This window comes from Alligator mississippiensis, chromosome 1 (assembly GCF_030867095.1).
Source record: "Alligator mississippiensis isolate rAllMis1 chromosome 1, rAllMis1, whole genome shotgun sequence".
NCBI lineage: Eukaryota > Metazoa > Chordata > Crocodylia > Alligatoridae > Alligator > Alligator mississippiensis.
Window position 1 is genome coordinate 391,274,250 of NC_081824.1, and position 20,648 is coordinate 391,294,897.

The following is a 20,648-nucleotide window of genomic DNA, read 5'->3' on the forward strand; positions in this document are numbered from 1 at the left end:
GGTGGATAGTTATATATAACACACAGATATGGCTAAATAGTACCAGGTAGAAACACTGATTTGCAACAGAAAGGGAAAAATTAGGCCCCATTTTCACTATTTAGAGAACCCAAAAATCAAGGAATCATTAGTGAGCAGAATCAGTTTTGGAGCAGCCCACTTGCTGTGCACTGACCTGCAACTGATCAGTGGAAATAAAGACAAAGCCAGGCAATGTCTCAGCCAGACACAGCTATTTGGTTCCTTTTCTCCAGTTCTATTCTGGTATATGCATATCCAAAACTTTACTCCAGTGTAAAGAAGAGATTGTGGCAGCTCCACTGCTATTCCACAGTATTTGGGAGAGGGATGTCTGCTGCCCCATCCTCCACAGAGCCCAGACCTCATAGTCTAGCTACTTGGACTATGTACAAAGGAAAGCACTCAAGTGCCTGTGCACCTACATATATGGAGTCTCATTATCCAGCGACAGGATTAAGAAATAGGTGTCAAGAGACCTGGATTCTTCCTGATAGTGCAAATGATGTGCTGTGTGACCTTGGTCAAATCATTAACATAAGTGTGCCTCTGTGTTCCAACCTGCAATATGGGGACAATGATACTTCTTTGTAAAGTGCTTTGAGCTTAATGGAGAAAAGGACTTATATATAAGAGCTAAATGCTGTTATTTGCCCATGGTTTACTTGAATATTCAGTATGACTCACAGTATTTATGGCTTGGGAGTCTCCTGCACCTGACAGTGCAAACCAGAAGAGCAGATGTTTCAATAAGAGAAAAACTTCTCTCAAACAAAGCTGTAAGAACAAAAATAACACTCTTTTTGTTTCAGAAAAAGATAGGCAGTAACCACTAAACTATATTTATATGAGTGCACAGTACAGCATAAGCTCGAGTGTCTTGTAAAATTTTAACCTTTTTTTGACAAATGTGTGTACTTGACATCATTGGACAGGAAACTAATGAGCAAAGCATTTAGCATCAACAAGTTAGCTAATCTTGTGATTGAATATGAGAGTGTTGCACTACTGCAAGATAAATGAGTATAGATTAATTTGCTGAGACTGCATTCAGATTCCTCTTTCAGAAAATGTGGGCTTCAGATTATTTTGCTTTTTTCTAATGTTACCTTTTATAGAGAAATTGGGCTGGAAGGGACCTCCAGAGGTCATCTAGTCCAACTCCCCACCTAAGGCAGGATCAGCTCTATCCAAATCTTCCTATAAAATCCATAATCTAAACTCTACATAAGACTACCCTCAACCCTGACACAGCACAGACCTAACACCCTAACCTGCCACAGGAAAACAGGGGGACCACGGCAGCCATTGTCCTGCTTCTATAAAATGTTGTCAATATATACTCAAGAGTTCCCAGGTAGAGGGCCATGCCCCTTACAGAGGAAGGCAAACCCCCACATAGTCCATGCCAGTGTGATCATGGAGTAAAATTCCTTCTCAACCCCAAATATGGTGACAGGTCTGACCCTGAATGCAGAGGCAAGTTCCTCTACATAGGAACCTCTGGCTTTGGTTCCAGCAGGAGCATTGGCATAGCCCAGTCAAAACCCACAGCCTTGGATGCAGCTCACACACAATGCCTCTTCGGAAGGCTTAAAAACACCATGGCACACATGGCAGAAAGTGAGAGAGGGGGCAACCAGCAAAGCCCAGAAGCCTGGGAACTACCCATGATAAAACATAGGCATTGCTACACCTAGATCGTCCCTAACCAGTGGTTGTCCAACCTCCTCTTGAACACCTCCAGTGATAGAGAGTCCACAACTCTCCTAGGCATCTATTCCTGTTCTCACCTTTGGTGAACTGGTTAAAAATAAAAGGCCATAATACCCATACAAATGTTCATGTCTTTTCTAATTGTAGTATACTGCTTTCCTGCTTTTTACTTTGAGTTCCCATATTATGCAGACAGCCTATCAGCTTAACCAAGCTGGACAAGACTTCTTCTGGATTTGATCAGTGCTTTTTATATGGTTTCCATGAATGAGTGGAAATCTCTCACATGCACCCAGTGGTAAAGGATGCTTTCCAAGCAGTATCCTATCCTCCAAGAAGTTTCTTCCCTGTCTACTCTGTGCAAACACACTATTAGGGTACCATTTAAAAACTAATCAGCTTGCTACCTGTGTAGAAAAGCTGATTTTCTTTTTTTGAAAACCACTGTCAATAATCTATTTCTGTTTAAAACCCATGCTTAGCAAATAACCCTATACACAATAGTGGTAAATCTGCTTGCCTAGTGATTACTGTTCTTCAGATACTTTAGGCAAAGACTTAAATGCTATGAAAATAAACTCAGGTCTTCAATATTATATTTAAAGAGATAGGGTTAAAGTCTCAGCTGTTGTGAAGTAGTATCGTTCCAGTTGTAAAGCAGTGTAAGGTAGGCCTGCTTATCAAAGCAACTGCTGAAGTTTGTAGACTTTTCCCTGTCTTTCTTAGCCTGCAGTGTGGTTTCTTTCTTTCTTATTAAATCTAGGGTTTATTTTTGTTAGTTCTTTCACAGCACTTATGGAAACAAAAATAAAATGTTTAGTTTTATATTCATATTTTTATTTTGTATCTGTAAAGTAGTTAACATTACAATTTTCTTATTAGATGCATATATGCTAAGTTTGCATGTGTTCATTTAGCAATGAGAACAGTTGAGTCATAATTCTGACACAGTAGTGTGGTAATGCAAATAATAAACAACTCTCATAAAATAAATAATAAAATATCACTTTGTTCTAGGCACTGCAGAAATGCATAGGTAAAGGAGCCTGACCAAGGAAGAGCTGCTTCTATTTGGGCAGGGGTATGGGGACTTAATAATGAAAAGGGACTAGGAAGTATTTTTTGCTAAACAGGTGCAGTTAAGTGATACGTGGGTCCTCTTCTCCATGTATATTACTTTTTTTCTTCTCCATAAAATACTATAGTATTCTGCCATTGAGCCATTGGCTACTACAGTATTATCTTAAATCAGTGATTCTTAAACTTTTTAGGCTCAAGCTATCCCTAAATAGACTCAAGGCACCCATTGGAACATGATAGCTCTTAGTTTTCCGTCTTTTTTTACCTACAAAATAAAAGTAGAGTCATTCTTCTTTTGCAAAGAACTCAGAAGGACCAAAAACTATGGATTTCTTTTTGAAATCTCTGGTTTTATTTTGTGAACCATGTTTTAAACCTTACACTGTTAACATTGTGTGGCACCTCATAGCACACTTGAGAGGATCTCAAGGCACCCTCAGGTACTGTGGCACCCTGGTTCAGAATCACTACCCTGAAATACAGTACATTAATGGCTCATTGCAATATTCTGTAGTAGCAGTAAGGCAACTTTAAATTTTAGGACCTTATTGTTCAGGCTGTCTCTCTACCATCAATATCAAGGCTAAGTACAAATAGTGAAAAAGCCCAAGGCTGAATCGATTCAGTCTTCACGGGTTAATCTAAGCTGCATAGATAGAACAGATAAACAAGTGAACAGACATTCACTTTTGATTCTGGAAATGCAGCTACATGCCTGCAGTGGCCCAGGCCAGAAGTTGGGGGATGCTTAAGCATGCCTCCCTACTTGGCTGGAGCAGACAGCTTGGGCCAAGGCTAGCCCACCCACCCACCCTGCAAGGGCGGGGGGGGGGTGCAGGGAGGTACACAGCATCCTGGGATGCTGGGAGACTGCGAGTTAACTTAAATCTGGAGGTAATCTGGGACAGAAGTTCAATAAACTGGTTTAACCTAAATCAGTTAAGTTTAATATTACATCCATCCAGGTTCATCTTAAACTCATTTTGTTCATTTTGAAAGCAGTTTATATACTCTGAACTTTTGTTGTGTTACAGATTTGAAGCAGTGTCCAATCACTTATACTGGTTTATGTGTAATTTCTGTCTTTAGCCCAATAAGTGGCACCCTCATATTTAGAATCATATTTTGATTGCTGGCACTGTAGTATTTTGTTACTGAGTCCTTTTAAATACGAGCAGATTTTTTTAAGCACCATATCCATATATAATTAAAAGAGCAATCCAAAGAAGTTTACAACTAAGTTTATTTTAAAATAAAGAAAAAAAAATGAATCATTTTAGAGTTGGAAGTTTTCTGCACTGCACTTAGATATGAGTGAATACTACAGAAAAATACTTGCAGGTATTAACACAAACAAAATCTGCAGTTTTGCTTCAGCAGTGTTTGCCCTGTGGTTTAATTCAGGACAGTAAAGGTTTCTTTCTTTTCTGGTTTCATAAGGATGTTAATGGGAAGGGAATATCATATATACCTGTGCAAGTGTGCATTTGCTGATGTATTCATATTGGAGGTATTTAAAAAAGCTCTTTCAAGAGTCATCTGTTGGAAGAATACAGAAACACAATGTTTCTTGGGTTACTTATTCAACAGAGGGAGTAATCAATTATGAATAGCATATTCAAAACATTAGTTGTGGAGAAGAGTTAGCAAGTAATCTACAGGTCGATATACATTTTGTGAATCATTCATTGGATAATTTTTTTAATAATGAATAAATTTGTAAAGTTAAAAATTTGTAAACTAAGAAGGAACAAAAATCTTTAAGTGAATTCTAATAGTTCACCCAGCTTCAGCTGCATTAAAGCAACTCAGTAAGTGTCACAGGGACACATATACCTTTCTTCTCAATGGCACAAGTTAAGCTAAAGCATGCACTCTATTCTTTATATTTTCTGTGATCTAGTAAACTGTCTTAATTGTATTTTAGTGTAATTGCTTTATATTTATTCCTTAGATTCTGGTCCATAGAACATGCAGTAGGCCTGAGTATAGAGAAAAGGAACTTCTTTGTATTTTCCACTTTCTACCAAAAATATATACTTTAAATATATACTTTAATGAGTCATATCATTTATTTTTGTCAGTTTCAGCCTTGGTACTTTCTAAAAATAGTAAAGGATGATCCTGGCCTTGTGGCCAAGTATAATGTTAGTCTAATTTCCAATGGGATCTATAGTCTACCCTGTACTTAAGTTACTTGAGTTATAGTAATATGAGAAGGAAAAAATGATCCTTTTGTAAGAAAATTTCTCTTGAAGAATTTATAACTGGAAATAAATAAATATCTAAGGAAACAGGAGCTTTTATGTGACTATTTAACATTTTAGCATTAAATGTAAGTTAAAAAATATTGTTAATAGTAGTATAAAGGGGGAGAATTACATTCTGCACTGAAAGCCTGGCCCAGGTTATCATAGAGAGAGCTATACTGTATTACAAACAGATCTGGATCCTGAGCATGTTTATTACAATTATTATTATCCAGCCCCCACAAAAACTGACCTTCCCTACAGGGAAATATTTTGTTTTTGTTAATGTCCTCTGTTGCACTGATTTTCATTGTCATTGGCAGCATATTGATTTAATATCAGTTTAGAGGACTATCCATAGCAAATACAAGTTGGACATACTCTATTTTGTGTAATCTTTTGCAGATGATCAACTGGTAGAAGTCATAGAATTTCATACAACTTGAAATGACTATTACTGCTGCTTGTTCTGAGGTGTACTGATGATTTTTAAATGCTGACTCTTTAGTTGTTTTTTTCCCAGCCCCCTGTTGTATTGAAGGCAGATATTGAATGTTTCCAGTATTTTTGCATTAGAGCTGTCATTGGCAGCAGCAGCACTTTTGCATATACATCAGTTTGGCTCTACCGCAGATTTTTTTCCCCACATTGGACGCCTACTGATGTGCACTGATTTAACTTCTAAAAATGAAACTTAATTTTGTATAGCTTATAAGTAGTCCCTAGTGGGTCTTGGCTCCAAAAAGCTAATATTTTTCAGACATAATCAGCAGCAATAGGTAATGTATTACCATTAGTGATGTTAGGAGCAAGTATAAAAAAAGAAAGGGTTGGGGGAGGAGGTATGGTGTAGAAATTCAATAGAAATTTAATATGCTTTTAACAACTTCATACTTTGCAGAGGTTCCTAATATAAAATTACACACATTGGTGTTGCAGTTCAGCATTTCTTCCATATTTATTCATAATGATTGTTTCATATTTAAAGAACACCAAAATATTGTGTTTTGTCAGCCAAGGACAATAATAGTTTAATAGTAATTTATTTTAAACTGCTACTGATAATACAACCAATCAACACATTAAGTGGTGCCAACATTGGCGTCTTGCTAAATAATCTCTAGGCTTTGCACTGAGAGTACATCTTTCAAAGATAAGTCAACAAGAGCAATCAGAGCAGAAAATTAGAATTTGGTATCTTAGAATTAAAATACAGCTAAACTAAAGTTTTAATTGGGGTGATCTAAAAGGGCACTTGATGTAATGATCTCTTTCATTTGTTACTAATTGTTTGTTCCTGATGAAGAAGAAACATGTACATGAATGTTGCTGAATTGAGTAAAGATGGCAGTTGCCTTAGCAGCTCGATTTTATTGTTAAACAAGATGGATTGTCAGAATGCGGGGGAGGGCAGTTTGCAGCTTAGAAATTCTGGGCTAATTTATTTTGCATCAGGGAGACTTTTTATATGGCTTTTTCTGATTTGGATTTATGAGTGATTTGGGTTATCCACATCTTCTGGTCAGAGAAAAAAAGGGAGATTAGAATCTTCTTGATGTTAAGTACTATCAGAAGAGGATAACATAATAGAAGAAAAACCCACATTTTAGTCCACCGTTTTAAAATTGTCATTAGTTTAGAAGTGTCCTGTATATGAAAAATGATTGTGAGGATCTAAATAAATAGATTTCTTTTAAGAAAAAATATTGGAGAAAGTACAGATTTTCATTAAAACGTAAAAATACTCCACAAAAGGATTTTTTTTTTAAACTTTAAGTTGTTCTTGGTTCTGAACATGTATGTATGATTTTATGTTTAGCCCCATAAAGTTCTGTCCAGGTTTCTTAATGGAAACATGACTTTCTTTATAAATATTTTAAATAGTTTTTCCGTCTTTTCATGAGGATTATCACAACTTTTAAACTATTTTTATGAAATACAGAATTGTAGAAAAATATGGATGAAAGGGACTTTAGTTACTTAAGTCCAGCTTCTGCTCAAAACAGGATCATTCCTTTTTAAACCATTCCAGACAATTGTGTCCAACCTGCTCTTAAAAGCTTTGAAAGTATGAGATTCCAGAACCTCTCTAGATAACCTATTCCAGTGCTTAATCACTTTCATATTTAGAAAGTCCTTCATCATAGCCAACCTAAATTTTCATCATTGCAATTTCCTTGTCCATTCCCCTACAGCTATGGAGAATAGTTCATCACCATCTTCTTTATAAGCAGCCTTCAGGTATCTGAAGAGAGCTGTCCCATCTTCTGTCTTCCATTTCTCAGACTAAATAATCCCAGTTCTTCCAACCATGTTGTATATGTCATGTTTTCTAGACCTCTAATCATTTTTGTTGTTTTCTTCTGTACTCTTTCTAGTTTTTCCATGTCTTACTTGAAGTGTAGTGCCCAACATTACACACCAGTACTCCAGGTGGTGCTTCACCAGTCCTAAATACAACAGAAGTATCACTCCTTTTGCTTTGAGTGTGCTAGCATTGTGAAGGATAGAACCCTGAATTAGAGAAGATTGAAGCAAAATGTTGAGTATGAAAGGGAATGAAAACCACTAAAAAGATATGATAGATTCTTAAAAGGATTCTTAATAAGGAGTCTGGAGGAAGTGGTTTGGTAGACCTTGAAAATAGTAATGCTAGAAGAAGAGACATGAAAAGGAGAGCTTGGTGGGCACCTGTTTTCCCTTTCTGCAAATATTTCCAATATTTCATTCTTTTTTCAGTAACTCATTGAGACATTAACAGTTTTCCATTGGAAACCAGGACTGGAAAGAGATCACCCTGCATCTCAGAATATATAGTAACATGGTGGCAGGACACCACCAAGAACATGGCATTGTCTCAATTCTTCATGCTGCCAGATTAGAAGCAGCAATTTGAATCTAAACTTTTTCATTTATCTGAGCATCCCAGATACTGTCTTGAGCATCCATGATACTGACTATTTTGGGGCAATTTCTTTCAAGCTGTCCTGTCATAGTTGTTTTCAGACTTTTTATACCAAATTAAATATTCATTCCAGGAGGGACTTGATTCTTCATTCAATCCATGTGAGTGCTTAGCCACCAAGCTTAAAGTCTGTCTCTGTCTTTATTTTTCAGTTTGTCTTGTGGAGCTGTTTCACTTTGTATAAATAAATAATAAATATTCACTGGGACAAAGGGAGGGACTAATTCTATAGCCCAGTTGTCAAAGCATTCACCAGGGATATGAAGAAAGTCAGATTAAGAAATCTGTTCTACTGAAGTGTAATTATTTATGCAAAGGAGAACAGCTTCAACCGGAGACTTTCTTCCATATTACCCATCTTCTAATTAGTCCCTTGGCATATGGAAGATCCAGATTTAAGACCCTACTTCACATCAGACATAGGAGATCTTGAACCCAAATTCCCTTCCATGCACCTAGCCAGGTACATACCAGCTGCATACCTATCAGACTATTGGCCATTTTGGGTTCTTTCTATTTTCTTGAGCATAAATTCAATGTGATACTGAGAAACACTTCCATCTTTTTTGTCAAGAGAAGGTGAAGTACTTGTAGCTTGTCTTCTGCCATAGGGTCTCAACTTCAATGCAGGGAGCATAGGAATCTTTTTGACTATGTGTCTATGTGCTTTTCAGAAAGAGACTCTGATCTCATTTGTGGTTTATAAGGACACAATAAAAACATGATGCCACCACCACCACTAATAATGAGTACATACAGCCATTACATTTGGATTGACATAACTAGGGTTAGGTTGATCTAAATGTCCATCTGTGCAGATGTTCACAGGGTGTAACAGAGAGGCCAGGTTCTTTGTTATTTTAAGATAAAGACAGCCCAGGCAGCGAGTGCTGCAGGGCAGGCAGGGTGCACCAGCTGCCAGGGCAACAGAGCAAATGAGGCAGTTAGCAGCCACCTGTAAGCGGTCAGCTGACTGGATATAGGCAATACCCTGAGATCGTATAAGACCAAGGCTGGGGCTGGCAGAGGAGTCTCTTCCTGGCAGCTGCTAGGGGAAGCAGCTCCTGCCCAGGAGAGATACCCAGGGATACCTGACTGTCTGTGTACTGCCTATAGGAGTAGTGAGGCCCCGGGAGCTCACAAGTTACCTTGGCAAGGAGGCAGGCTATATCAGGGATAAATGTTTTCCCTCTTAAAGGGGCAGAGTACTGTTTCCATTGTTACTATTATGTTATAGCCCAGGGGCTTATATTTATGTTGCTGTTTATACTGGTGGTTTGGACTGGGACTATAAGGGGTGGTTTTGGAGGTCCCTTTAGTGCCTGTGAGGCACAGAAGTGCCTGGAGCCCTTGCCAGGGCTGTGCTCAAGGACTGAGCTAGTATTGAGCCCAGTGAGGTGCAGTAAAAGGCTACCGAACAAATGGGGGGGCAGGGTGAAGGGACCCACTGCCCAAGAGGGGCACAGTAAGATGGGGGTCACAGAGACTCACTTCCCAAGAGGTGCACACTGAGACAGGGGCCAGGAGCTCAGTGTCTGGGAAGGGCACAATGAGATAGGGGCCAGGAGCCCAGTGCTGGAAGAGCACAGCCCTAGTGGGTTAGGGGCCTGGTGGACAAAGGCGAGGGACCCAGAGAGTGATAAGAGTGAAGCTAGTGCCTTCATGCCATGCCTGGCATAGTGAGCCTATGCAAATGGGTCTGGTGAGATTGAACGGGACGGAGGCTGGGGAAGCCAAGGCCCCAACAGAGGTAACAACATAATTGTAACACCTGTGAGGCTTGGGGCATGGTGTAGGGGAGGGAAAGGAGCCATACAATTTGTTCCTAAGGCTACAGGTGCCCTAGAGGGGCCTAGTCAAGCCAGGAGTGACCTGTTAGGATGGAGGACTGGAATGAGACCCAGGGGAAAACTAGAAGTTTTGAGGTTCACACTGAGGCCTGTTGGTAGCCTTCCCTAAACACTGTTTGATAATAAGATCAAGGCATGGCAGGTGAGTGAACTAAAGAGAGAGGCCATAGAGTTTGAGCCAGACAGGAGTTGCAGTTTCACTGAGAGGCATCATGGCTGCCCCAGGAGTTGCAATCTGGCTCACAGGGATTTAGATCCCCCCCCTGAAATAGTGGGCCAGATCTAAGTTAGTTCACCTGAGGAGGTAAACTAACGTAAACTGGGAATGGGTTAACCCAATCTTTCGAATGCCTACATACATTTGGAGTGCAGTGCTGGGGCTGGGAAGGCCCAGCTGCTCAACACAGCTGTGTTCTTTCTACCCCCTCAACCATGACCAGGTTATTTTTAGCCCCCAAGGCCCCCATCCCCAGATGGACAGCCCCCCCTGCAGACCCTTAAGCCCCCCAATCCCACCAACCCCCACCAGACCCATCAACCCTCACCCTGGACCTTCTACTCCCCTCCCTCCCGATCCTGTGTCTCCTCCCACTCCAAATTATTTACACTAGTTTCCCCATGTGGCTCCTGGGGCAGTGAATGCCTGTACATGCCACTCCCTGTCTCCATTCATATGACTTTAAGTATCATGAATGTAGACCAGCTGTGGTGAATGGCTGTATGCACCCAATAATAATAATACTAATTAGAAGAAGAAGAAGAACAATGCTGTCCCCACTAGCCAGGGTCATAGGGAGCTCACAATGAAAATTAAAGCTGTCCTTCAGAGGAAAACTGAAAAATGGGCAATATTGAAACCATCACTTGTTTTCACTTGGGGACAAACTTCCTCCTTAGATGCAGAAGCCCTCATTTGTACAGGGTGATACTGTTGTGCTTTCCTGTCTCAGAGAGGTCAAGCCCTGCAACTTTTTTGCATACATTGTAAGCACAAATGAAGCCTGAGTGGAGTTTTTCTTTTTGAAAACTTTACCCTATGTGTTTTTTCAGCTAGCTTGTCCACCTGTTAAAATGTGTTTCAGTATAAAAAAATGGTAATAGGAAGGCTTATTAGGCTGATATGTGACCCCATGTAACAGTGACCTGGTAACAGGATTATTTCATTTGTAAAATCTCACATGTCTAATCAAGGAAGAACAACAGCAGTTATTTATTATGTCAGCTGTTTTACATTCCCCAACATTACACTGTTCAACTTTATTTTTGAACAGGGCCTATTAAAGGTTGCCATAGACAATGCCAGAGCTCAAGAGAAACAAGTCCAACTGGAAAAGACAGAGCTGAAGATGGAGTTGTTCAGGGAACGAGAACTGAGGGAAACTCTTGAAAAACAGTTGGCTGTGGAACAGAAGAACAGAGGTATTTCACAAACACTTAGACTGTTTTGTAAGCACACATAACCTCTTTGTAATGTATTTACCCAGGAAAGCTCATTTCTGATGCAACATCTGGTTTTGAATAGAACCCTTCTTTCTACCTCATTTTATAGCCACACTGACTGCAATCTAGGAAGTTAGTAGCTTGCCTGATTCTGCATAATAAGCGAGCAGGATTTGAACCCAGACCTTCCCTTTTCTCAGCTTTTTGCTGGAAGCTCTTTTGATATAACATGTCATGAAGAGGTAAAGACAGGCATATACTTATTCATAACACATTCAAAAGTATGAAATCATGTTGTTGGATATAAAACCAAACTTTGACCAATTTTGGCTTTTAGCAGGAGGTGCATTTCGTTAATCCTAACTCAGCCTTTATTAATTTTTGTTTATCATCACTAATTTTTAGCATCATTATTTTGTTTTTTATGTGAATAGATAATAACAACAATAGGAATAATATTTAGGAGATGAGACAGTTCAGCATTCATAAAGTCAAAGTTAATATTATTAATATTATTGTCTTATTCTTTATTATAGGATAACAACAACAATTTGAACTTTATGAGTACTAAACTATCTAATATTGTAAGCATCTCATAAGAGACACAGTTTTGGGCAACCCAGAGGTAATAAGATATAACAATATTGAATAGTGAATCTTTTAGTTTATCTATAGTAGGCTACCTACTTGTTCATAGAACGACTTGCTATGAATCTGAATTAAGGTAAAAGGAACAGCAATTCAGGTGCTGACTTTAAACCACTGTAAAGGATATGCATGCATCAGATGCTTTTTTCAATTTCATTTTAGCTCTTTTATTTGACATTGTAAACAATAACTATAAAAGTCAGGCACTTAAAAATGATTTTTCATGAACTGTTTGCATTTTGAGAGTATTCTTCTAGGTTTACTACTCTCTTTTTCTGCATTTATCATTGCATTGTGTTATTTAATTACATTGTATGGGGCAGTTAACTTCTTGTGCTCACAGGATGTTCAACATGGATCATGACAAGTCATCTATATTTTTGGCATGCTAGATGTATAATTCTGTTCTTAGGGTAGTTTACGTGTTTGACAAAATAGCTAAGCAAGAAATGTCTGTGTAGAAGCTTGAAATGAGGACACTTGGATTCATAATCAGTAGTGTTATACCCTGAGTAGGGTTACATTATTGAGTAGCACTATAACCCTATTTAATGCCTCTACCCACTAGAGGGCATGACTGTTACACTATAAATTTCCCTTTTAAACAGAGGCAAGGATTTCTGAGGCTGATATCTTTTATTGGACCAACTGTGTAGTTGGGATAGTTAAAGCAGCTTTCAGCTGCAAGACATAAAAACTTGTCTAACTACATCCCAACTACATAGTTGGTCCATTAAAAGATATCACCCTAAGAGATCCTTGCCTCTCACATAATTTCTTGATCACCACAGCTACATGACTCTCACACTACCTTTTAAACAGATGAGAATGAATCATTAAACTTAATAACTATTAATAATTCCCACACTTGTACACTGAATCTTCACTAAAACTATACCTGACCTATTTAATTTAGTATGATTATACCAATAATACCTTATAAACAATTTCCTGGAGGATTTCAAGTATTATTTACAGTACTGCACAATTCCATGCTTCGCAACATGCTCACAACGCATTGGGTAGTATGCCTGTTTCACAGACAAGCAAACTGAGGTCCAGCAGAGGGGTTAAGATTACAGACTGAAGAGGATCACTTGATAATCCCTGTTTTTCTGTGGGATACTGAGGTAGTTGGCTGTTGTATCATCAGTGCTGCACATCGTGTCTTTCTGATTTGTACCACTAATGATGACATTACAGCTGGTAGGACAGTTAGGGCAAGGAGGTTTGAGTTTTGGCACTAAAAGTGGTACACGTGATAAAGTAAAACAATGATGGCAGTTGCCTCCCATTGAGGCCACCTTTCTATAAAAAGATGATAGGTGATGGGCTATGCTTGAAGATAAACAGAATCAAGGCGGTGAAAAGAATAAAGTGGAAAGGTGCGATTATTTTAAGAACACATTTCTTGCTAGAAGGGAGTTTAAAAATTCCTGCATGCTATTCTAATGATCATTTTCCATGGAAGCAATCATTTCCAAAAGGACTCTGCACAAACATTAATGGAAGCATTAGTGCAAGGGAAAGAAGGCCTGTAAGATCATTCTCAGGATGTGACTCACTATGAATATGTTTGAGACTTCTAGCAATACACTTAAAACTTGGAACATAAACATATGTTCTTCACAAACAGCTTGTATTCCTTTATATAAATCCAGTTTTAGGTAACCAATCCAAATAGCTACCCATAATAGGTCATATAAATTCAGCAGAAATTTCAGTTTGTTTAGTATATGTTTATCTGAATATTTCAGGCATTTTAGACAACATCAATTAACTGCCACTGTATTTACTACACAATTTTTTTTTCTTTATCTAATTTACTGTACCTTTTCCTTCCAATATGCATGTCTTCCAATTAGTGACTGGTGTTCAGGTAGTAAAAACAGGATAATATTTTTTTTTTTGTGGGCAGCTACACAGTAAGGGTTTGCTAATTCTGACTGCCATAGTCACATCTACAAAGTGTCAGCCATGATGACATTTTAATTCAAAAAGCAACATATGTTTGCTTCACATTTATTAAAGTCAGTTGCAAAGTACTTATCATGAAAAACATTGAAGTGACTCAAGATGCATTTAATTTATAATTTGTAGAAGATGATAAATTTACTCTTATTTACTAATTTACTGATGCATCAATAGTGTATACCAATACATAGTGGGGTTGGTACTATGCAGAATGAATTAATCCATGTCTTAGGCCCAAAGAATTTAAGTGCCATGCAGAGAGAATTGTTCAGACACAAAATGCACTGGATTATCCAGAGAATGCCTTGCTCTTAGAATATGGCTTTAAAAATGGCTTTCACTTTTCAACAGCATTTCCTCTTATTTGGTCATTTGAATTGTAGTAGGCTTTACAGAGAATGGGTTATTGGTGGAAATAAGAAGGTGTGAAAGACCCATGTTACATGAACAATAATGATGGAAAACTGAGGAAGGAACTCTTAGGTCAGGGGGAGGGAAACATGCTCACATGTTCTTTAGCAGTTTACTTTGACTTGCCGTGATTTACAAAGGTCTGTTCACATTACTTTCAAAGAATCATAGGATTGGAAGGGATCTCAGGGGTCCAAACCCCTACATGAATCCCAGAATGCTACTCCTAAAATGCTACTTCACTGCATCAGGGATCTAAATTCTGCAATAAGGCTCTTTAATCTCCATGAGACAAAAGTCATACAATCTATGGCTGTAAGGTCTGGAGAAGCACATTGACAGCATATAGAAATGAGGATTTATATTGAATTCTGTCCAAATAAGTGTCACCCGTGTGCTCCATTTTTGTCCTGGTCCTGCAAGCTCTTTGCAAGCAGAACTCTAGTTAAAGCAGGTCATTGTGTGTAGATGGAAGGCTTGTTAGATTGGAACCAGGACATTTAATTTTTTAGCACACCTAATTTGTTTGTATATTTTTCCATACATTTTAGACAGCAGTCTGATGTCTAGTCTGACAGGTGCTCCAGCACTGTTGTTGCTGCAAAGTTCAGGTAGTTTTGTTGCAGGATTTAGAGAGAGATTTATGTTATACACCTCCTTCTGGCTTGATAAAGAATGTGAGTGAATCAGTGGAGGGGAAAGGAGACAGAATAAAAAAAGAGCACAACTAATAAGATTTGGTTAAAGAAATGTAAATTGGGAAGGAGAGTGGGCACCATGAGGAAAAATGGGGAAGGCAGCAGTAACATGGCTGGAAATGCAGAAACTCTACAGAGGCTGGTGTCTTAGGCTGAAGAGTAAAGGATATCACACTGCAAATTCCTATTCTCATATCTGCTTTTCTGAGCCTCCTCTTTAGCAGGCCTGAGGTGTAGCACCCAGGTGGAGTAGGGATACTGCAAACAGTTACAACTCCCCCTTGTGGGAGAGAGGCAAACAGGCAAGCAGAGGATAACTTGTCACTGAGCACACACCAGCTGTCTGCTCACGTGGACTTATTTCTGGAAGAACAAGACAACCGAAAACAAAACTGGAAGAGATGAGAATATTCATGTGAGATAATGCAAAAGGTAAAATTGATGACCAGATCCATGGTTGTGGAATTTTGGACTTCATACATCTTTGCCCATATTTATAAGAGAATCCTTTAAAGCAGTGGAAGCATGTCCTAACTACATATGGACAATGTTTCAGAGAATATGAAATATTGCAGATGTATCATTTCAGAAACCCATAAGTAGAACTAAACTTGACTGTACTGATATTCTTTTTCCCAGCAATAATTCAGAAAAGGTTAAAGAAAGAAAAGAAAGCAAAGAGGAAATTGCAGGAAGCACTTGAATTTGAGACTAAGCGCCGGGAACAAGCAGAACAGACACTGAAACAGGCAACTTCAACGGATAGTCTCAGGGTCCTAAATGGTAAGCCACTTTTTGCCTGTGTGTTGTTAACCTCAAGTTTAAGTGCCAGACGGAGTTGATTGTATTGATGAAAAGTATTTTTCTTCTGTAACAGAAATGTTTTCTTTTTTTGCTCCTTTTGATGATACTTCTCAATTCATTGTGATCCCATTTTATATAATACACGCACAAATTATTTAATTCAAATGAAACTAGAAAAACTTTACATTATTGGCCTGAGAAGTTAATTTTTGGGGATCCCTCCTCCCCCCCCCCGCTTAAAAATCTATTGCTCATTAATCTTCCTATAGTCTACAAAAAAAGATTGTCTTGGCCTCCAGTCATTGTTCAACATTTAAAAAAGTGACAAAGGTTGATTGTATTGTAATTCAGCATTGGCGTAACAGGTTGTAAAAAGGGCTATAAGAATTGAATGAAATATGTGTCAGTCATACCTTTCTGTGCTTCTAGACTCTCTGACCCCAGAGATAGAAGCTGACCGCAGCGGGGGCAGAACAGATGCTGAAAGGACAATACAAGGTAGGAATTTGCAAACGGCTATAAATCTAGATCTTGCTATATGAGTTTTTCCTCTGCTCTAGCCTGCTATTCAAGCATGTAGCCTACCATCTGGGCCACATCAAAACAAGTTCAAACAAGGTCAAGTTCATCTTGCTTGTTTATAAGAGAGAATTCATTCTGTGCTGATAGATTTTCTTTAAATTAATAGGTCATTTCTGTTTATATAAAGCAATTAAAGAGGAATAATTAATTTGAAACAATGTTGAACTGAATCGTAGGCATACTGAATGTACTTTTTTTCTGAATGTAACCTAAGACGTTGTTTCTTGAGGTACATTTGAAACACTGTGAACCTATTAAACATACAAATAGCTTGACCTGTTAGATACTATTCAAGCCATGATGAGAACTTCATAGCTAATACTCAGTGGCTGTTACTGCAAGGTGTGTTTCAATAAATGACTTGAAACATGAACGATAAATAAAACTGTTTATACCCCTCTTGGATTTTTCATTTGCCAAATGTTCCATATCCCATTATTTACATTTCAATAAACCAAATCTGCTGAGTAAATTTATACTTGGAATACTAAAGGGAGCCATATTACTTCCTCTGTGGAGCTAAATATATATATTACAAACACCAGGAAATTAGTAAAAAATACATTTTGAAGATAGCATTTTTGTTATAATGTCTTCTGTAGTCAACAGGCTAACTCTACCTACATGAATACTAAACAGCAAAAACAGCATTTGTTTTCAATTGTAAATGAAGATGCATTTTTCAAAGGCAAGCCTAAAATGATTAGCTCCAGTAATCGCTCTCAATTGACTTTATTTTGCATTTTAAAGTCAATCATCTTAACGGTATCATTTGACATCTTTTGTGTGTTATTTAATCACTTTTCCTAACTCCTAAAGAGTTGTTACTGGCATACCACAAAGGAGGCAGTGGCAATATATTCAAAAGTCAACACGCTTCAAACTTATTAAACCTGTCTAAATAAATACAAAGAAGACAAATAGTCCTTACCATAATATACATGTACATTACATGTAAAAAACTACATTTAAAGATAGCTATGGTTGCAGAGTCAAGCATTCAAAATTTAGGAAATGCCAGAATTAGTTGCCAGTGCAAATTTAATTTGGCCCCTATGTATGTATCTTGTGTTTTATTATTTTATTTGTATATAATTTTTGTACTTCTTATTTGCATATTATATTTTTCTTAAAACCCTTGCCTTATTTAGTATTTGGGATGGACAGTGCTCATTTAATGAACAGTTACCTAGTATCTTACCCAAATATGTCTTCATACCTTCTTCACTATTGTATATTATTCAAGGCCTACCCTGGAGAAAAATTCAATCTTCTAACATACTCATTCCGACTTTATTTGAATACTTTACATACGTAAATTAATTTTCCTTATAACACGTCTTATAAGGTGAGGAGCTGGTATTGTCCTCATTTTAGAGTTGAGAAAATGAGGCAAAAAGATTAAGGTCAAAAGTATAGACTGATTTTAGAAGTCCAGTTTGAGATGATTAGGTTCTAGTTTCTCAGGCTACTTGAACTTTTTTAGCACTTTATAGTAAGATATAATTCTTACTAGCTTCAGGGCAACTTTTATCTTTGTTTAACCATTGAAGTGATACTCTCTCCTCCAGCAATTCCTTACGTACCTACTTTCGCTACACACATTCCACTTTCTGTAACATATGAGGCCAAAATCCTAGAGGTAATATGCTCATTAACCATGCATTTCTGGTTCATTCTTGGAGCACAGTCCTTTTCTGTCTGACAAAAATATTCCAAGTTAAGCCCATGCTTCCTCAACATTTCATCAGGACATATGTTGAGAACAGTATGAAACTCAACACCATGGGGCACTGACAGATGCGCGCTCCCTGCTGTAACTCAGGTGGGAGGGCTCCAGTCCATCTGCTCCACCCTCCAGCTCAGGCTGGGCAAACCCCAAATGAAACTCCCTCCCCTCCCTTCTCCTCCTCCCGTTTTGTAGACAGCATCGGAGGCAGGGCTGGACTACATCAGCCTGGCCCTGCTTACAGTGCGCACTGACACAAGTTAACAAAGGCACTCTGCTTTGGAGTGCCTTCATCTGAAGTCTCATGTAATGAGGTTTCAGAATGTTGTGTGATCAGGCACTGTTAAAGCACTCTGCAGCTGTGCACTTCTGTAAAGGCACAGCTATCAAGCACTTCAGGAGCCCAATTGTGTGACAAACCATCACTTCTGTCAGCACCTACAGTGGCTTGTAGTAGCTGGGAGGAGCAACTATGAGAAAAAATCCTTAGGCTCTGAAGCCCCCAGGATGGAATGTGCTAAATGTAGGTGGAATTTTCAGAAAGTTTAGGTGTTAAACTCTATCAAGTCTCTCCTAAGCATCTAAAAACTGAACAATAGGAAAGGTTTATCAATCAGCCAAACTTAGATGTGTTCACGTCTGGATAGCAAAGAACAAACCTTCATAAGAAAGCAACCAGCATTCCTGCCAGAATTTTAGCTCTGTATTCCCAAGATTGACCTACGCTGGCTGAATTAAAATGAGTTAACATCTTTTTCAGATTGATAGTTACTAGAAAATTTGTTCCAGGGGTGTACTTGGTAGCCGTCTTGATCTGAGACAAAAAGACATACAAAAAACTAGAACTCTTGGTTCCAAAATGATACCTTTTATTAGACCAACTGAAAGGTATCATTTTGGAACCAAGAGTTCTAGTTTTTTGTATGTGGAAAATTTGCTGGAAATGTCTTGGTTTTTAACATCATGGTAATACATTTACTAGGGCAAATCTTATTCCTTTGGGCTATGCACATATTAGTGCATGGATAGTACAGTTGCCTTTATCAGCAATCATTTGTAATTTTGATATTGAATATGCTATCCAGGTGTATAGTTAGGCAAGCAGAAGGCAAGGAAGTGGCATGATTCGGTGGAGAGACAAGAAAAAAGAATATGAATTGTGAAATACTGAGTATAATTGCCTTCATTTAAATAATTTTAGGCCAAGAATTTAAACCAAAAATGATGTATCAACTATCAAAATTATCAACTGTTCCAGAATAAGTTGATGGATAATTGTGTTAGTTAAAGAATGCTGTTGACATAAAAATTGCATTTAAAGGTGTATTGAGTCAACTGTACACTTGACTTTATATGGGTCTTTAATACAACAACTGGGTGAGAAGCTATTAATGAGAAGCTATTAAAAATAGGGGGGAAAGGATATTTGGGGAAAAAAGAGCATGCACCATTAAAATTGGCGGAGAAGACCAAGAGCTCTTGAAATGCCTTTTTCATTCATTTTTCACTGCTGGCTAGATTTCAAGTTGCTGAGATATCCTTAAAAGTTAAGACACCAATAAAGATATATTAAAATCCATGGGCCTCAACATGTTCATACTTTTCCTAACACAAAAATACATTAAAACATTCTTAACAACTGGTGTGAACACTGGTTTAATACAGATTATTTCTTGTTTTAATTTTTGTTCTGTTTTAAAAATAATAAAGCAGAGTATCCTCTTCTCCATACATATTATAGGTTCCTTAGGTGCCCATGCCTAGCTCCCAGCCAGGTCTCCCAAGACCCCTCATTCCACACCACAAGGTACCATGCAAACAAATGTTTGACGTTTATATACTGTTTTGCTATCAGGACTTCTGTTGAACAATACACCAATTACAAGTACCTACTCCTTATTTTTTTATCCTTCCTTACAAAACCTTCTCTTCACTCCATTTGTTTTTCTTCTCTCTCTGTTGGTCTCTTTCTACAAATAACCTTCTATTTCTGTGTGTAAGTTTTTCTCCCTCTCTTCACCAACACATTTCTCATTTTCTATTTTATATCATCGAGGCTTTTCCTCTGCTCCCAACCCATTCACACACAGCCTTTTCACACCCTTTCTATTGTGCATTATGTATATGTTCTGGATCCACATTTTCTGATTTGTTTCCTATTATCTCTCTATTCTGCTCACATCAATACTTCTTTCTGTCTTCCTACTCCCAAACTATTTCCATTTTTTGTCCATTCACCCAAAGCTTTCCTGTATGTTGTTCTTTCCATCTACTACCAAAACTGACATTTTTTTTTGTGCATTCTCCATACATTTCTGATTCTGTACTGACTATTCAGTTTATAGTTTTCTCCCAGTCCACACTCTTCATTTCTAGTTGCAACATGCCATGCATCCTATGTCCAACTTTCATGCCTCACAAAGGCAGCACAGTCACTACTCTGGCAGCAGTCCCTCTTCTTGCTGACCCTAGTCTCACCAATGA

The 20,648-nt window shown here is 38.1% G+C and overlaps 1 protein-coding gene across 8 annotated transcripts in view; it reads left to right on the forward strand.

Annotated features, from left to right (window-relative positions):
• The window catches only part of DACH1 (dachshund family transcription factor 1), a 529,445-nt gene that overhangs the window by 462,862 nt on the left and 45,935 nt on the right, over window positions 1–20,648 (forward strand). For 7 of the 8 annotated variants that reach the window (XM_059721936.1, XM_059722019.1, XM_059721827.1 and 4 more), the window contains 3 exons: window positions 11,150–11,297; window positions 15,689–15,832; window positions 16,283–16,351. In XM_059721936.1, coding sequence (XP_059577919.1) covers window positions 11,150–11,297; window positions 15,689–15,832; window positions 16,283–16,351 — 361 coding nt within the window. Of the gene's footprint in view, window positions 1–11,149; window positions 11,298–15,688; window positions 15,833–16,282; window positions 16,352–19,905; window positions 19,972–20,648 lie in introns of all 8 variants that reach the window. The other variant, XM_059721974.1, reaches the window with a different exon arrangement.